The sequence below is a fragment of the Copadichromis virginalis genome, linkage group LG6 (genome assembly GCF_057382275.1).
Source record: "Copadichromis virginalis isolate Kocher_CV1m ecotype Utaka linkage group LG6, C_Virginalis_male_GT1.1, whole genome shotgun sequence".
Taxonomy (NCBI): Eukaryota; Metazoa; Chordata; class Actinopteri; order Cichliformes; family Cichlidae; genus Copadichromis; species Copadichromis virginalis.
Window position 1 is genome coordinate 29,034,157 of NC_140623.1, and position 20,228 is coordinate 29,054,384.

At 38.3% G+C, this 20,228-nt stretch overlaps 1 protein-coding gene across 1 annotated transcript in view; it reads left to right on the forward strand.

Annotated features, from left to right (window-relative positions):
- LOC146708029 (alpha-1,6-mannosylglycoprotein 6-beta-N-acetylglucosaminyltransferase B-like) overlaps positions 1-20,228 on the forward strand; it is a 113,408-nt gene that overhangs the window by 56,552 nt on the left and 36,628 nt on the right. The window contains exons 7-8 of the mRNA XM_085459720.1: positions 2,024-2,188; positions 9,828-9,997. Coding sequence (XP_085315846.1) covers positions 2,024-2,188; positions 9,828-9,997 — 335 coding nt within the window. The remainder of the gene's footprint in view (positions 1-2,023; positions 2,189-9,827; positions 9,998-20,228) is intronic.

Here is a 20,228-nt window from a genome sequence, read left to right on the forward strand (position 1 = left end):
TAAACCCACAAGTGATGATGCTTGGCTCACCAGCTCAGCAATGTGAAGATGATGTGTTAATAAAAATCACAAAGGGAATCTGTGCCACAGTTGCTTAAAAATGTGTAATTTCGTAAAATTCTGTGAAATAAGGGCCAAAAAATCCAGAAGAAAGAAGTAAAAATTAGAAATTGCCTGTACTGCCACTCTGTTCATATATATTGTATTGACTGTATTTTTTCCAGTACTTCAGTGGTTGAGAACATTTATAGTGAAACATCAAAGAAACTGATTTTTTTTTTTGTCTCATGACATGAATAAAACATGTTACAAATATGTAGATACTTACTTCTTGTAAGGCTTTTATTGTAACACTTTCCCACGCTGTTGGCACCTAAACAAACATCTGGTCAGCAGATGGAATACTTAAATGTTAATTACTTGCCTCGGTACAAAATGTTCTTGGATGAAACTTTAATTTGTCCCTCAGTCAGTTAGACTTAATAACAAGCATCTCCTGCAGGACAGACAGAGCAGCACTGACTCAAAGATAGCAGCAGGCTCTGCTGATTTCTTGTGTACTGGAAGCATGTAAAGTGCGAGGTGATGTTGCTGGTAAGTTATTTATTAAGATGTGCTTGTTTGGAGAAGTAGCTTTTGATTCCGTGCAAGCCTAAGATAGCAAATGACTTGTGATCCAGATTTCTGTTTGCTAAGGTTTTTACTTTAAGGGTTGGAAATATCTGCTTTCATTCACCTTTCTTGTGTCCTTGATTCAAGACCTTTTTTATTTTTAAACTTAAAAAAATCAAATTTTAAGTTTTGTAGGGGAAAGAAAGTTGAGTCAAGATGGTGGAAAACAGAGTGCCACAGAAGAAAAATGGCTTTAGACAAGCAATATTGTGTTAGTTAACTGCTGGAACTGACAAATAGGGCATGTTTGTACCATAATTATAGTGTTTTCAAAAAATTGTTTTTCTCTCTCTGCCATTTCGTCTGAAAGTGCAGCCTTTGTATTATGATTTCAGGCTGCCGTTAGTAACAACAGAAATGTAAAAAACTAGCCTGAGGTCGGTGAGCTGTTAATAAATGTCCAGAGTAGCAGTCAAAAGAATTTAACAGTCCTTTTCTTCAGAAGAAACCTTACAGTTGAGTAAGGTGTCTGACCCTGCTCACGCCCTATTTAAAGCAGACCTCATCCACGGCTGCTAATACTGATTGATTTTTAATGTTAAAAAATTAATACATTTTCTGACAGCAAACCTGACGGTGCCTTCAGTTGCAGTGGTAATACAGGACTATGGATTTTGAAATTCAAAATAGGGAACAAGGACAGAACTGTGCACTGAATCTGAATATAGTGGCACCTTTCTCAGTCACATTCTCTCACTCAGACCGCATCACGAGTCTTTGAAATAGTTAAAAATGTGATGCCTGCACAATGTTTGCAGTTTCACTTTTCCTTTCTTTTAATAACTGTCTTAAGAACGACATCTTTAGAAACTAACCGGAATGCTAATACAAATGAAGACCAATCGACTCCCTGACAAAAATAACTGAACTATTTTTGTGTTTTATAAAAACATTGCTGAACCAAAGCTTTTAGAGTAGAAAACTCAAAGCATTAGTTAGAAAGACTGCATTTGCTCATAGCTGCTCCTTGTATATTTCATTGACAGAAGTACTTTAATATTACGTGTGGTACTTAGTACTAGTAACAGTAGTACTGGTATGTAATAGTACGTTATGAGTGTTAAAGCTGACTGAATTTTAGTCCCTCTGTGCTGCAGATGGGAGGAAAAACATGGCAAAATTATTTATTGTTTGGCTACCAGCCTGCATTTGCAGGTATTGCTGAATTACCGTGACATACCTTCATAGCTATGGTGTTTACTGGCAGTATAACCAAAGCTTTGAACACCCATGCTGCTGTAGAATACAAAACAGGCACCACAGAGCTCAAAATGTGAGCCCTGTGCTGCCCAAATCTTACACTTTACCTGATTTTGTTACCAGCTTACCTTTTATATTCTCACATTCCCAGGCTGCCTTCCGTACAGACCTCTCTGTGTTGCTGGACCAGGTTGGGACAGGTAAGGAGTCCCTCAGCTTTATGAAGCGGCGAATCCGGCGACTTGCACAACAGTGGGCAACAGCTGCCAATCGTCTGGATGCCAAATTGGAGCAACAGTGGAGAGACCAGAAGAAGGTAAGTCTTTTTGCTTTGATTATAACAGCATTTTCTTTTAACCGCAGTATCATTTAGGTTGCATTTGAAGCTGTACAGTAGCCATTCATGACAGAGGCTGTGTGTGAGTGAAAGGCAGCCATTTATCCTTGCATACGATAAATGAGGGCAAAGAAGCCAAAGCAAGTAAGGTGATGAAATGATGATGATGAATGATTGGGATTATAGTGATATGTATGCAGTAGTGCTAGAGGACAAAGAGTAAGATGAGAAAGAAAAAGAAGGAGAGAGGGAGAATGGATTAGCAAAGGACTGTTAAAAATAGGGAAGGTAGTGAGACACGCCTGAGATGAGCGAGACATTAGGCCTGGAAGACTACGCTGCTTGTGGATTAAGGGTACTTCATTAAACTGAAGGTGTAATCTAAAAGCTTACTTTTGCAGCTTAATTTTTTTGGTGCACGTTACTCTTAAAACCACAACTTTTGGTTATTTATACTCTCCTTGATTTCTCCCTTCTCTGAGCACACTCACACTCTTTTACTTAAGGTAGTAATGATGAATGAATGCATTAATGTGAGAAGGCAGACTGAGCAAGCATTCTGCGTCCTCTTTCCAAAATATTTCTCTCTGCCCACATCTCTCTCTAAAATAAGTTAACATGGGTGGAAATAGTCCTCTGTCACTGTGATTGATGCTCTTCTTTCTTGTTCTGCACTGAGGGGATTTGTTATCCTCTATCGTGCCTTCGTGGCTGCTTCAACTGTGTATGCCTTACAAAATGCTGCCGCTGCTATCTCAACAGCAGATGTCCTGGCGTTTGTAAGAGTTAGCCTTGCCTGTCTAAAGCTGTTTATCACAATAATTAGAAACGGAAGTTTAAAAAAAAAACATGTGCATCTGTGTATTCCCTGTCAGTCTGTGTGGGTCTGTGTTTATGCTTGACTACTAATTGGATATCATGACAATAAAAAACAAAATGCCAAAGGCAGCATCTCTTACATTTTATTTAGCATTTAAAGCTCAGTCTTAACCAGAGACGCACACTTTTTTTTTTTTGACTGTTAACGCTCAAGATTGGTTTCCATTGAAATTTCAAATTAATGTCACTCAGTAGTCTGTTGAGGGAATCACTGCCTGATTTTAAATGACTCTGACCCTGAAAAAGAAGCACTAACATTTGTCTTTGACATGATCCCTGTTCCCATTAGCAGGACCGTGCCTGATTATACCATCTAGAGATGCACTGATTGCAATTTTCTTGTCCGATTCTGATTTTTCCTTAAGCGTGACCTGCAGATACAGATTTTTACAAATTCAGATTTTCTTTCTAAGCATGTACAAACAAAAATCAAGTTTTATTCAGGGAAAATGTTTATTTTCATAATAAAATAAATGATTAATCTTTAAAAATTTCCCCAAACTGCAGTAAGTTGACATAGTTTCCTTTACCAAACAAAATTAGGTGAAACTCATTCCCATTACCTTGGCTCTTGCCAGGGCTGCCTGCTTGTGGATGAGTCAGAGCTGTGAATTGCTTTAGCTTTAGCCACAGCCACTTTTCCTTCGCTAGCTTCTGTGAAATGATTATGTTCAGCTGGGTGAAAGTGATTTATTGCTAGTTTTTGTGGTGCCCCCCCCCCCACTTTTCTTTGCTGAACTATGGATCTTTACTCATGATGAGTGTGTTTGACTTTTAATTGCACACCTGTTTATGTGTTGAGCACCGTCTGGTCAGTTCATCTCTAGTCTTTGCATTTCCAATGAGGCTTTGTTGATTCAGTTCTGTTTCTTTGTTGGGCTCGGGCTTTGATTGTAACCAGAGTAGATGTTTCCCTAGAAGAAGAATAAATTAGTAGAACACAGAAGCAGGTATCGTAGGCGACAAGATCAAGAAGAAGAGGAAATGAAAGACAAAGCAATGCAGCAGGAAGTGTGTGGGCATGTGTGCATTTGTGTGTGTACATATCACAGCAGCTCTGGACATTTGAGTAATGTAATTATGAAGGGTTTACCTGAAAGTCACAGGAGAATAGATTTTCTACAGTCTAGTGTATTTGCAAGTGAGTGATATTTTGTATCAGAGTGAACAATGACGTAAAAGCCTGCCTTAAGTATTCTAGGAAATCTCTTTGTGAGTGCCAATTTCCTTAGTGAGTCTGAGGTTCAGAAAGAATACAGTCGACCTCTTGGTTCACTTCCCTTTCAAAGCAATGATACATTTAAAAGAATTTTTTTCACCTCGTTATGAAACTGAATATAAGGTCAGGGCCGTTTTTTTTTTGCCATTAGAATCAATCTGAACAAAAGCTGTTTTCATTTTGTTAGACATCAAAGGAAATATATTTAGCTAAGTTCAGGAATCATTGAAGGGTTTTTGAAAGATGAGGGTACAGATTCAAAGACGCTGACCTTATCCCGTTAACCTACAAAGCAACAGATTCGCTGGCTGTCTGCTAGTAGTTTTAGTATCTCCCCGTGTCACTTTATGTGCATCTGTGCTTCCTTGAGCATGCACATTTAGTGTGTTTGTCAGCAAATGTCAAGCTGCTAATTCCCCTTCTCTCTATCTCTGCCCTCTTGAGATTTAATAGATCTCTGACTGATGAAGTGCAGACAGTGTGGAAGGATAAGTGAGGAGTGAGGAACTGGGGTAGGGGTAAAAGAAAAAGCTGTTAGAGGAAAGAGGAAGAGGAGGAAGCAAGTTGAAAGAATATGAAAACAAGCAGGAAAGACATGAGTATAAGTAAAGAGGGGAAAGTTGTTTGTAGGGCCATGAAAGGAGGATGAGGAAGAAGGTGAAATTAAGGGTAGAGTAGTGATCTTTGTCGGTGCCAGCTTGTGTTGCCTCCCATGGCTGGACAGCTGCAACCTTCTTCGGGGGCACGATGAATGAGAGAACCAGGTCACACACACACACACACACACACACACACTCAGACATGTCCATACAAAGTCCTGTTCTAACAGATGCTAAGCCAAGAATTTGCATACTTCTGTCGTTACCCTGTTAGTGATGTCTCGAGCAGAGGATACCACTGGAGTGGTAACACATACTTAACAGTCACTTCTGCGCTCCCGCTCTCAAGTGTATGCACCAAGGTCTTTCCAAGGATTTCACTTTGACTCAGTCTCATATTGCATAAACATTTCAAAGACTAGACTTTCCTTACTACAACTCATCTAACGGCATTTAGAACAGAAAGATACTGTGAAAATACTGCGATTCAAATTGGTGGTGCATGAACATACAAGCAAACAGATGGGACAGATGTAAAGGTGAGCAAGGTATTGTACCTCTGTTTGTGTCTCCGTGGGTTTCATGAGGCTTTATTCAGTCCCTATGGGATGTTAACAGGAAAAATTAGCTTCAGAGCTTTTTGAGAGTCCCCAAGCTCACTGCGAGTGAGCATTTATGCTGAACACACACAAGGGATTTTAACTGGAGTTCATTGATGTATGTCAGCGTGAAACAAATACACAAAAAAATCAGCACTTTCAGACACGCACACACATAACCACACACACACCATCTGGGAGTACCATAAGTCCACTGTATAAAGTATTCAACTCTCTTGTGTGTTATCCAGATTCCCGAGGGAGGCAATTGGCTGTGACACACATAGTTTATGAGGCTTCACAGTTATTCCTTCTGTTGTTTACTTTCCATTGTGTAACTTTCTACCTGTTCATATTCATTTTGAAGCGAGCAAGTATGTAAAATTGTTATGGTGGCAGGAGTGTGTGTTGGTTTGCCTCTCCTCTCTCAAGATTTTGATTCTCTTTTGGTAACACAAACTTTACCTCTCTACATTTTTATAAATTCAGCTGTCATAAGTTCCCATACCCAGTCTCCCTGGTTCCTGCGTCTATGTTTCATGTCTATGTGGTTATGTTAAGTTCATGTCATGTTTTATCTCCATGTCTATGTCTCTGTGTTTCCTGTTTTATTTTGTAAGAGTCTGGTGTTCTTTGTTCATTGTAGTTAGTGTTACTCTCCCCTGTATTGTCATTATGTTTCATTCGAGTCAGCTGTGTTCTCATATGTCTCCACTTCCCCTGATCACCTCATGTGTGTATTTAAGTCCTCTGTTTTCTGAATGTCGTTGTCAGGTCGTCTGTTATCTCCACCATTGTCACTGTTATAGTCATAGCACTTCATAGTATTTGTTTCTTAGTGTTTTTTTAGTTTGCTTAGGGTTCCATGTTTAACTCCTGCTATCATCCAAATAAAGGATCGCTTTCTGTTTAAACCTGCAACTCCTCGTCCACATCTGCTTTTAGGTCCTGTTTCAAAAAACACACCGGCGCACCCCGCCGTGACAATTAATTTTATGTATTGTATTTTTAAGCTGCATTGTCATATTATCTTACTCAGGACTCATAACTTAAAGGGAAAGGAAAGGGAAATCTGTTTTTGTTTCCTGTGTCTGAAAGCACATATCCAGTACTGGTTGGGCTCTAGTTTAGATCACGAGGGAGTTGCCAGCTTTTATAGTGAACTCTTCCTCTCCTGCTATTAACTTTGCATTTGTGTATGGATGCCAGTTTATAGAATCCAGTCTACAGTTATTCAGAGCTGCTGCCACTGTGTGATTTTCCTCATATTTATTTATCAGTTTTACTGTTGTGCCAGTAGTTGAAATTCAGCTCCTTCTGTCTCCATTTCTGCGTCGATGCCAGCGTTTCGCTGATACACCCTATAACCAACACCAACACCGAGCCAGGGAATAGTACTGGTGCCATGTATTCTCACTCTTGCCATCTGCCACCCAAACTGTAATTAAATTTCACTTATCTTTTTATGAAGCAGAAGTTAATAGAGCAGGTTTATTCAATCAAGGAATTTTTCACGCCAGCTGGAGTCTCACTGGAGCTTGACTCTGCTGTATACACATCATTGTCCAGAGTTGTATACACGCTTTATTTTCAAGTAAGTACATCAGTGAAATTACTTTATCAAATGTGCTGAGTGTGTGAAGTCAAAAACACCACTATATAATAATAAAGCTAAACAAATGTAGTGTACAAACATATTGTTGAGTATTAAGAATATGTGTGGATATTAGGATATTAGGTCCTGAAAGTGAGACAGCGTGTTAATGAGGCTCTACATTAGTATCGACTATATGAGCAGCTCCCCTAATATTTAAAAATCTATACATGCACCTTGCAGCATGAGTCACGTGTTTACCACAGGATTTTGGTGGACACCAAAATATTAAAAATATTAGTCTGGGACTCCAAAAAAGAGAGCTTATTTCGCATCATAACTGCTGAATGTGTAGATAGGCAATAATTTAAGCAGAACTTTGCCATGTGAACCTAAAATATGATGACATATCAATGTTACGTTCACAACCCGTTTCCATGGCCAGCTGAAAATATTGTTAAACATTTATTGTGGGTTGAAATCAATAATTAATTTCGTTTAGTACAGTTTTTCTGTTTTTCTCATTTTGTTATTCAGATGCAGTCTGTCCCCTGGTCATAAAATGACTCATATTTTGTAGCAGTTTTGTGTGTATGTATGTATATTGTGTGCAGGTGCACATGTTGGCTCTTCTAACTTCAGTATTAGCACACATAATTAGGAGGGGGAGAGTGAAATGAGTGCCATTGTGGCATATATCTGAAAAGCTCTTGGATGCTTTTAGACATTATCTGCTACAGCTAACAGATTTAAAAGTACAGACACAGGAAACACTAATGCGTCTCACCATTTGTATGCACTTGCACACAAATGGTGAGACAGTAAACAAGGCCTTGGAAAACTTCCTGGCAAACTCCTCGCATTTGGTTTTAAGCTCATTATGTATGTTGCATGGTCAAAGTTGCGGGCTCCATTTGCCAGCAAAAGCAGCTGGAGGTGTTCATGCTGTGTTAGTTAATCAGGATTACTGAGCAAAGCAACGTTTGGACATGACTGTGTCTAATCCACTGTGAAAAGTAACGTGTTGCTCATTTCTCGCTGGGCTGCACTAATTATGTAGCAGCTAGGTGAACATGCATGACAGGACTGTAGCCTTTATGTGAAGAATTGTATAACAGTACAAGTCAAAGTGTAAAAGTTATTTTATTATGAAATTTACATGTTTTGCATAGTATATATTTTTAAAGTTCACATTAGATTTCTAAGAATTTTTATCACAGTGTTTTTCTGTGTGTATATGAAAAATGTTGTTCCATTGGAGCATGAGGAGTAATTCATTGGGGATTTCCATAATTTCCTTTTCAAACACTTTGAAATTCCAATGATATTAATCCTCAAAGTCATTAAAACATTGTGCAGAGTAGAAACTTAACTTTCCAAGAGCTTAGCAATATCTATTATGCAAATATTTCAAAGTGTTATAATGGACATCAGGTTGGAGTGAATGTACTTTATCGTAAACATCTGTACATTATGTGCACATACAGGGCTATTTTAATATCTGTCATAAAAAGAAGAAAACACAAATATATTTTGGAAATTAGTGAAAAACGTGTTTATACTGATGAATTATGTTGTTTATATTGTTATGTATTAGGCAAATACCAAACTGAGTTCACGTTTTATACCCAAATTTGAGCCGGTGAAGTGAACTTCACCAAGAAGTCAGAAATTAGCATAACAAGCTTTGCTTTCAACCTGTGAAACTATTTTTTTCTCTTTTCAGGAATGAAAATAAATAACTGTAATTTGGCATTTTACTATTTTTTTCAGCTTTTTTGTAAAACAGTAAACTTTTAATAATATATTCAAATTTTAGATGACATTTTAGCATAAAAAATAGCTTTTTCATTAAAGACCGTGCACATATTGGTGGATTAACCATTACAGAAACATGTAAAAAATGGTAATTGCTATTATTATTAATTTAGGGTACCTGTGACATAACTAGACCATCATAAATAAAACATGTTGACTGTAAAATTATGTCAATAAATATGATCTAGAATAGTGAAAATGTTTCAGGCAACAAGAAGACCTACAACAGATGTGATGGCCCCCTTAGATCTATTGTATTTTCACAATAAAATGGAGTTAATCTGGGTTTAAATGAGGAGAAAAGAAACACAAAGAATTAAAACATGATACACTGAATTTTTATACGTTTAACTTCTCATCAGGCCTGTTCATGATTTATTGTGCTCTTCATAGTTCTGAAACTTTGACAAAAACTGTTATTGTTCATTGTAAAACGTGCTGGTTGTTCTTATATTCAGCTTTCTCTCTCTGTTAGTTTGTATTATTGGGTGACTTTGGTTTTTGAGTACATTGGTTTGGAGCTACAGATAATAACTAAAGCTGTTGGGCTTATTTTTGTATTTTATAACGTTATTGGCATTGAGTTATTAATGTAGTCTAAGCACGATTTGAGACTCTCTATTCATATCTGTTGTTGGTTTTAACTAGTTATTAACAATTGAAAAACTATTCTGGTGATGTATTATTACTATTATCATTATTATTTTAGGTACATTTACAGATTTTTTTTGTGATTATAATTTAATTTAAATACAGCAGAACATTATAAGAAACCACAAAAAACATGATTTTCGTAAAAACCTTTGTTTAAAGATTATTTATTATTAAACAATGTCCTTTCAAGTTTTCTTATGTTCCCCATCTACAGACCTTTATTTGAACTCTTCTATAACAATGTGTTCTCTTTCAGATCCTCGTTCATGTAGGCTTCCTAACTGAGGAGTCTGGAGATGTTTTCAGCCCAAAGGTGTTGAAGGGAGGGCCTCTAGGCGAAATGGTCCAATGGGCTGATATCCTCACTGCACTTCATGTTCTGGGACACAACCTCAAGATCTCCATGTCTGTCAAGGAACTTCAGGGGTGAGTTCTTTATGTGCGAGATCTTGATATCTTAATTATATAGAGCTATAGAGCTAATTGTTATGGGATGCTGTGTCAGACAGAGAGTGGACCCAAGTGCAGGACTCTGCAGACAAACATAAACTCAAAACACAGCTTTATTAGCTCGCACCGGCAAACTTAACAAAACATAAGGCGGCGTTAACTGGAGAGGACTGACTGAAACACTGACAGACTGGAGCGCGCACAGCATGAAGGAATATGATGACGAAATGACGTAGAACAGAAGGAAATTAGGGACTTAAATATACACATAAGGCAATTAGAGAGATGGAACACAGCTGGGGAAAACAAGACACAGGTGAGCGAAGTTTGAGTAACGACAGGGGAAGCAAAACTGAATATAAAGCACACATGACAAGAGACTGTCAAACTAAAACAGGAAACTAACGCAGACTGAGACAAACGGACTTGACAAAGACAAAGGAAGAATAAAAAGAGACATGACAGACCACAGAGACAGGCCACAGAGGGACCAGGCAGCACAGAGACATGACTGGGGAAACAGACCAGGACGACACAGAGAACAATGACCAAAACCACTCAAGAAACTGTAAGACTTCAAACATAAATCCTTAAAAAAAAACAAAGGTAAACAAGAATACTCTAAACTAAAAAACAAGAAACTGCAACTCCAAACACTGAACATGAAACTAATGTTTCTTGTGTACAGATTGGGGAAAAAAAGGCATATATCCATCTATTTCATCCGTTTGCTAGCTGTTAATAGGATGAAAAGTAGAGTAAACTCCGGACAGGGCTAGCACAGAGAGACAGAAAACCATTTACACTCACATTCACACTAACAGCCAGTTTTTGTAATTTTGCATTTAAAGTCTGCTCATTTCCACTTAACGCCAGCATTAGCATCGAGGTTTCTAAGGTCCTGTCGCTGAATTGATCTGTTGCCGTATTGATCTCACGTAGGCTCAATCTGCAGCTTAATGTCAGTGCAACTACATTGGTGATTTTTCTTTTCCGTCCCGTGTCAGGATGATTACGCGTTTCTGCTTACTGATAAAGCTGAACTAGAGCCAGCACACACAGACATATGCATGGATGTAAATTTGTCGTGATTGAAAAGATCCTTCAAGCGTTGTCTAGTCTAAGTAATTAGGTTCATAGTCAAGACTGAACAAATCATAGGGGTTGTCATCTTCAATGTAAAGGAATAGCTAATGTTTGAAAGAAGAATTATGAACAGGCATATTGTGAGAAGACAGCTGACTCATAGGTGACGTCTTTGTTCGGCCTCGATTGAGCTGCTAGTCTTTGTCTTTCTGTCGTCGTCGATCAGCGCAGTGGCACAGGTACAGAGTATAGATCAATATAATGGTGCCTACAGAGGCCCGGCTGTCCTCTGCATTTCATACTGTGCTCTGCTCCGGACATCTCTCACAAATCATAGGAGAAGCATTGTATTGATGCCCAGCCTTTGGCAGACATTCTGTAGACATATAACGCAGCTTCAGGGGCCAAGAGAGTGTGGGACAATTTAGAAGAATTTCATATATAAAAAAGTGACTTTTGAGATTGATGGCACAATCGTTTTTGCTGCATGCACGTCACTGGAGTTTCTTGAGACCCACATTTTCAGATTTATCTGTCTGACATTGGGGGTCGTGATGTTTTAGGTGACTGCACAGGATATATTACCACACCAGTATGACCAATTTGTGTATTCACTTTAGCCAGTTTCTCAGTCTCACTTGTAGCTGATGGATTGCTCGTTCTCTCTCGCTGCATCTCTCACGTTACCCTCAAACCTGTCAATGTTAAAGTAAAGCTTTTAATGCTTTTCACAGTGATCGTTATACTAACATGTAATAAAGGATAATGTAACACTGGGTCCATTCAGTGAACCCAGTAATGACAAGTTCAATTCTCAGAAGAGGATGCATTGTGAGGCACAGCTTTGTACTGCTATGACGTGCAATTATACTGTATGTTTAGCTTCAATATATCCTGCCACACGGCGAAGCTGCACACAAGTACATAGTGATTTGTTATTTAAAAAGCATAAGTATTGATTTTCTGTTTTTAGGCGCTGTGAAATACACAGGGGGCTTTTTTTTTGTCAACGAATGAATTAATTAAAGAATTCCCTCAACACTGCTGCATTTCTGTGTTAGGGCTGCATTCTCAGATAGTGGCTTTGTGTACATTCACACCATGCCCTGCGAATGCAATTATCACAGTGTGTTAGTAAACAGGCTGGAAAACAGGGAGCTTTTTGGTTTGATTACCTCGCAATGTAATTATCAGTGGTTCACACAGAAAAAGCCTCAGATGCAAATCAGCAGACGCATTCATGAACAATGCATTGCTGTTGTTTTATTTCGTATTAATACTGTATTTTTATTAGTATTTTAACACGGATGTTGTGTTTTGGGGGGGTTGCAGATATTGTTGAGTCCAGATGGACAAAATGACCAAGTCAAATGAAAAAGCTGGCAAACAGACAATAGTTGCCCTAAAGATAAGGCTTGGTTAGATCTGAGACCAAACACAGATTTGGAAACATCTCGCTTTCCTTTGGGCAACATTGAGCAGTGTTAAAATAAAGCTGAGCAAAAAAGTGTCCAGGGTCTGTCCTTTTCCACCGTTTCTCATTCCTGCATTGTGGTGGGTGTGTGAGTGCATAGTGGGTACAGTATTGCTCTCATGACAACATCTGAAAGTTGTGATTGGCTTAGGAGGAAGCAGGGTAGCTGTAATTGGCCGCTGTGGGAATGATTAGGTGTTGTGTTTTCTTAGTGTATCACTCCCCTTTTTGTAGTTTTCAGTCTGCACTGCAGTCACGTGGCTGGATATTATTTACTAGAGATGAGTGAAAAGAGCATGTCGAGACTTACTAAGGCATTGGAGCTATTGACTAAAATGACTTCTTTTAATAAAACTCACAATAGATTAAACTTTAAGGTATTGTTTATTTTAAAAAAATGTCTGTGACAAATCAAAATCATATTTCATCCTGAAGGCTGTCAGCATGCAGATCAGACCTCGGAAACAATGGCTGGAAAGGACAAAAAGAGAGTTCAGCAAAGTGCCGAGGTGGCATCTTTAGAGTTTATATTTGGTATTCAAATATGCAGATAGTTTTTGAAGGCTCACTAATGAATGCCATTCTTTTGTTTGGAATCTCACAACATCCGTCATTTATGCACAAAGCAGAAATTTCACACATTTACCACATGTTACCTGACCACACACTGCAGCACACACATCTCAGTTAATTCAGTACAGGTCTTTGCGTTTCACCATTTCTGCTGAGTATGCACCCCTCACATTGTGGAATACTGAGGAGCTTGATGGAAATAAAGCTGAATTTGATGCCAGTTAGATTGCCAGGGTACCTGAGATGTATTAGTGTTAGAGGGAGAGCAGACACGGCTCTCCTGCTCATTACCAACTTGAGGGTCTGGAACACAGAGAGCTGCTCCCAGTCGTTGAAAAGCTAGATGGTCAGCACCTTTTGTGCCTTATCCTGCCACTACTGTTATGTGACATAAAGAAGCTTTAATAATACTGGAAGATGAAAGAAAGTGGCACAGGCTAAAAGCGCAATGGCCTCTTACAGTTCAATGCCCACAGGACACACGATACACAGCGAAGAAGTAAGTACAGTGAAGTAGCCTGGAAAATTGTTCATTTTCTGGTGCATCATCCTGGTGGCTTATGTTCACAGAGCATGTGTTGGGCGTAACATGAAAACTAAAAACGTGGCATTGTGGGGACGGTTCACAGAGATGACATGTGGAAATCAAAAAATGTGCCTGCTAAAAACTGTAAACATATTAAATCTACTATATTTTATTAAAGTCGGTTTGAAAATGTGCCACAAGAAATTTCTTCCCCTTTGCATTTTATTGCTGAAGAGTACAAAATCTAACTGATCTAACTACAGTTATATTTGATCTAACTTACCTGGGTAATGGGAAAAGGCAGTTTTAATTTTTATTGAGGATTTTTTAAGCTATTGTTTTAAATCAGAGATCTATAATACATGGTATTGTAATAATATTTGATCATTATAACCTGCTTTTTTTACTTTGCTTTATTTTTTCCACTTTGAGTTTGTCTTACATGTAATAATTGCTTATTTTAAAAAGACAGTACTCCCCGTCCCACCTCCCTCAAACTCTGTCATGGTTATTTAAGAATCATAGCACGTAATAAAACTGCATCATCTGGTTTGATAGCAGTCGAAGATCTTTATTGCAAGTCAAAATCCTTATCTCCCCTTGCTTCCTAGTTTCTCTGCCTCAGTACTGTCAACTCTTAGGCATCAATAAAAATGAAAAAGACACACAAAAAAGGAGGAAATTGTTAAAAATATCTTCAGTCACGTCGCAAAGATTCGCTTTCTTCTTCTCATGCACGCCCTCTCCATGGATTCCTCAAAATTAAAGTGTCACGCTACACAGCAGCATCCCTACTGCAGGTAATTTCTCAATTAATGTGAAGTTTCAGATTCAGGCATGGAGCTGAAAAGAGACAGTAGCACTGATTTATCATCGTCTACACAGAACTGTGTGTTCTGTATATTTTACTGCTAATTTAGTTCCATGTAGAGCTACCACATTCTCATTTTTACCTGCACCTGCAGTCCTACAACTAGCTGCAATTATTTAGCAGCATTTTCAACAATTAGTGTTATTAGGGCTATTGCCTCGAGGCATTTCTACTATCGTTGCTTATTTTAATCATTATTAACACCGAGATCTGAGTAACTGCATCTCGTTCTGTAAGGTTTTCTTCACGGTGAATGACAACAGAATACTTGATCCTTGATCCTTGTAATGCTGCTGTTATAAGAAAATCACATTTTCCAGTCAGTTTGTCTTTTGAAGCTTCACAAAAGCTGATGTTTCAAGCCAGGAGACATGACAACTGTCAGTTTTACACCTCTCTAACAGTTAACCGGTTCTTTTAAGGCCCATCTGTTCACAAATCTTTTGCACTTTAGTTTTTATCCTTACTATAAAATCATTTTCAATTTTTATCTCTCTCTTCCCCATTGCCAGCCATATTTCTTTCTCTATTTAAGTAAGTTTTACTTACACTGTGGTATTTTTTAGAGATGGCACGATACCACTTTTTAATGTCCGATACAATACCGATATCATAAATTTGGATATCTGCCGATACCGATATGAATCCGATATAGTGTGTTTTTTTAATTAATAAAACTGTTTTTTTTTTTATATCTTGCTGCATTTTGTATAAGTTCACACTCAAGTTTAAATAAACAACAACTCTGAAGCTATTCTGTTATACTTGTATGCAAAAAAATACACTGCACCCAAAATATTTCATAGTTCAGCAACACTGATCAATCTAATAAACTTAAACCGACTCCATCCTTCCTATTCTGGTATTTTAAAGAGTACTTAGCAGAAATATTAAGCAACCTAACTAATAGGGTTGCAAACTTCCAGCAAAAAAAAATAGGGAACCACCAAAAAATGCACAGAAATAAATTATTTTTCAAGAATAATTAAATAGATTCAAGATCTTTCTTCAACAGAACTGCAGACTGCACAGATGGTACCTTCCCAAAGGAAAAAGTAGTATAGCTTACTAGGGTATATTAGACTTAACAGTTACTATATACAGTAATGGACTTCTATACATTTTACATCAGATTAAAACTTTGGGTGTAAGATTCAGATAATTATTTATTAAAAGCTAGACATTTTAAATGAGAATAAGAAAGAAAAGTATGTCTTTGTGCCCCCTTTTCCCTGTTAATGCCCTATCGGCCCCCCTGGCTAAACTTTGCTAGATCCGCCCCTGCACAGTTACCAGCTGTCAGCTACGTAGAAAAGGATCCTGGTCTAGAAAGTAATATTAAATAAATTCTAACAACAGCTTATCAAGCTTAAACTGCTGTTGTTCAGCCGCTGGTTTCCTCTTTCTGGTGTAAAGTGGGCCAAAAACAAAGAAGAGAGACGGACTCGCTACAGAAAAGCCAATCAGCTGATCATTAATCAGTTTCAGGATTGAAGTAGCAGCAGGAGAGGGAGAGAGAGAGGCAGTCGCTCCATATATCGGTTGTTAAGCTTAACATGGGAATGCTTTACAAACATTCAGAGATGAACTTAAACACTTGCTTTACTTCTCTCAGGGATAACTTCCTCGGAGATGAAATGCCACTGGATTGCTAGTGAGGCTACAAATACACACAGCCGCTCTATCACGTGAGCACACTGCTCCGAGTGCTACGGTTATGACCGAGTTACGCCGTGTGGCAAGTTTTGTGAGGTGCTTTTTTGATATTTAATGGATCGGATTACATTTTTTATTTCTCTCCGATATCCGATCCAGTAATTTAGGTCAGTATCGGACCGATACCGATACGTAATATCGGATCGGTCCATCTCTAGTATTTTTATATTTTCACTATGCCTTCCCCTTTGACAGTCAAACTACAAAAGTCAACAAATCACATTGTTATTGCTTTGCCCTCATTTTCTGTGAGCTCTGTTCAAACAGTTTGACCAGGCCTTTGTTTTATCTCATACAATGATATCGTGCCATATGATGATATGTGAAGACTGTGGTGCCACACCCCTTGCGCTGTTGGAACACCTTGGGGTTTTTTTTGGTTTTTTTGGTCTATTTAATTTTTTTTAATTCTTCAGTCTGAACGTTTTCTGGGGTATAAATACGTCTGTCTTGTGTGAGAGAGGCCACATTTTACATGAAGAGAGATTCACTACACTACCACAGTGGCAGCATGCTGCAAAAGAACTAATGCTAGTTTGCATCATAAGCTCATTGCTATAAATCTGCTCTAGTCCAGAGATAGCTTACATAACCCGAAAGATTAATGCAAAAAGACCTGATGTTACGTAATGCCTTGTAAAATTGAATTGGTCTTCAGATTCTTTCTGCTGCACACTTGTTTTTCTCAGCATATTCTGTCTGCCTTCTGTGTTTCACTCATTTTTTGTAGAGGCTTTATCTTGTTATAAATATTTTTTCCACTTCATTTTTTCACTTTCACTTTGTCCAGTTGCTCTCATATTGTGTGGCTGAAAGTGTCAGAGTTTTTTTGATTTTTTTGTAGTAAGAGGTATGGGTTTTTGAAAGTCAATAGTAATGTGTTTTACCCCTTCGCTGAGCATTTATTTTCTCAAAGTTTCAGTACTGTGCACTCCCCATTTATTTATATTTTGCTTTTAAGGAATAAGACTTTCTTTTAATTTTTTAAGTGATCATGATCAAGAGCTATCCAGGAATCCCAAATGTCCATCCACGTTTTTCTTTTTATTAGCTTTTCCTTTTTTCCTTTTCTTTTTTTTTTTGTTTTATTATTTTTTGTTAAAATAATTTAAACTTATCTATGAATCATTCAATTCAAACATAATTAAGGCACCTAACTCAAGTGATCAATTGGTGTTAGTTTGTTACTATTACACAACTGGGAGCAGATCATTTGTTCCCATTTGTGTAGTTAAATGTATGAAAGATTCCTAAGATAACACAGTTTGACAGGAATAAAACAGATTTTTTTGCACCAACGAGGTTACTTCCAAAGAACTAGCTTAGCTGAAAAGGTGTTATATCTTGGCGTGGTGTGCAGAGTGTTCATAAAAAAAGTTAAGGAAACTAGAGAAATGGAGAACAAAATAAAAAAGTAGCAAAAACAATCTGCAGCTGGTGAGCGGTATCAGAAAGTCAACCAAAATCAAGCAAAGACCTAACACATCACCCGGGAGGTGCTGACAGATGAGCTGAGCTGATCTCTCAGGCGCATCTGACCTTTCAGATGGCTGGGGTGGCTGTAACTCAGGTAGCAAAAAAGGTCACCTGCTATTTGGAAGGTTAGTTGTTTGATCCCTGTCTGCTCCAGTCTGCACACCAAATATTCCTGTTCAAGATATGAACATCCACCCATCAGATTTTAAATGTGTGCGAAAGTTACATAATGCACTTATGTAGAAAGAACATAGCAAAAAAAGTGCTCAGAGTAAAAAGCATTGTATAAGAACCAGTCTGTTTACCATTTATATCAAACGTGATATCAGTAGAAAAGGGACTGTAAAGAAACCAGTGTTAAGGAAGGGAAACTGTAAACAAATGCTGCCCTATGGAGGGACATATCCATTTTAGACATTTTTGGTTCAAATTCTGGTTGATTTCAGTACCATCTGAAAAGCATCTGATTGGCAACGGTGTAATTTTTCTGTGTGACAAACTAACTAAACACACTATCAGTGAAATACCAGGAAAACCCATCATGGACTAACCCCCCCCCCCCAAGTACCCAGACCTCCATTAATATTGAAGCATGAGGCATAAATGTGTGGGTCTAAATGTGTAATAAGTTTTGTTTGTTCTGAGCTTTTTCTGTTTATCACCACCCAGTGTCTCTCCAAGTCTTCCACCTCCTCGTCACCCCCAGTCAAACAACTCCTTCACCTTGCGCCATCATTAAAGTGAAGCCTGTAGAGAGAGTAGAGAGAGTGGAGTCAGTGACCTCAGTTCAACTCCTTTTATTCCATAGGTTGGCTATGAGCTGTTTTCCTGTTCCAAGCAGATAAGAGCACATGCATGCACATATATTTCAAACTCCACCCTTGCTTTTCTTGCATGTCACACAATTGGGTTATCACGTTCAGTTATTGCTTTCCTTAGATCGCTGATTCTCATTTTTTCAGAAGTTTAGTGCTTTTTTTCTGTCTTTTTTTTTTTCTGACTTTGTTGTGCAAGCCAGCAACTATATAGGTAGCAAACTTTTAAAGCAGCTGACTCAAAACATTATTATACAATTGGGTTTAAATGAGGGTAAGACACATTTCCTATTAAAAATATCCAAACTTTTAGGTATGAAGGGATGGTGTGTGTGATCTTTTGAATCCAAAGAACCTGCTGATCTGTGTGAAACGCCTAAAAAGACTTCTGAGTTAGCTCCTTCTTTAAGGGAAACTAGTACATTAACATTAATCATTTGTGGGATGTTAGTGTATATTTGTGCTTGGGGTATGTGAGACAGCTTGTCTCTTTGTTATAAACTGGAGCATACAAATGAGTCGTATGCTCACGCTGCACCATTTTAAACGCTTTAAGTGTCTGAGTTTGCAGAAAGACACCAACACTTCCCTCACTCCTTCCTGCATCCAATTGTTTTGTGTCTCCTAACCTTTTTTCACTTTCTGTGTCTATTAGTCTAGCCCCTACTTTCAGTGTGTCTCTGTTTCTTTCTCTTACCCCCTGCAGCTGTTCTCTTCAAGGCTCAAATCAATGAGCTTGTTAGCAGATTCCCAGATTTGTAGAGCATTTCATCACCCCTTACTCTTCTAACCCCTTAGAGACTTAAACGCACACTGCAGTGGAACGCACACTTTGGTAAAGGGTTCCCAAAACCTTTGTTTCAAATCTGGAGAGCTGAGAGAAAGAATGGTTATTGCCCGTGGGTGACTTCTTTCATTAGCCGTGTTGCAAATACAAACAGGACAAACTGCTGGCTCTGCTTCTTTTGCTGCTTTAGCAAAATCCTATTTACCTCTGAGATCATGTGTGTGCTGGTATAGTTATACTTGTAAATGTTTCATTTTTTTATTTCTAGACCTGTTTCTTCTTGGTGTGCTCCCTTTCGGGGACCTGCAACAGGTCACCTGCCTCTATCTCACAGAGTCCCTGGCATCCTCCTCTGTCACACCAACCCTCTGCATTTCCTCTTTCACTGTGTCCATGAACCTTTTCTCAGGTCTTCCTCTTTTTCTCCTGCCTGGTAGCTGCATAGTCAACATCCTTTGTTCAGGTCTATCCACTGTCCCATCACTGCTCATGTCCAAACCATCTCATCTTACTTCTCTAACTCTAACATGAGCTGTCCCTGTGATGCACTCATTACTACTCTTGTCTAGCCTGTTCGCTCCCCATGAAAACATTAGCACAGTACCACAGTTCCTCTTTTGGTACCCGATCATAGGCTTTCTCTAGATCCACAAAGACACAGTGAAGCTCCTTCTGACCTTTTCTATACAAACATCTCATCTGTAGTGATCTTTCTGGGCATGAAGCCATACTGCTGCTCGCTAATCATCACCTCTCTTCTTAACCCAGGGCTGAAAGCTCTAAATAGTTTTAAAACATGAATAAAGCTGTAACATTACAGGGAGTGCAGAATTATTAGGCAAGTTGTATTTCTGAGGAATAATTTTATTATTGAACAACAACC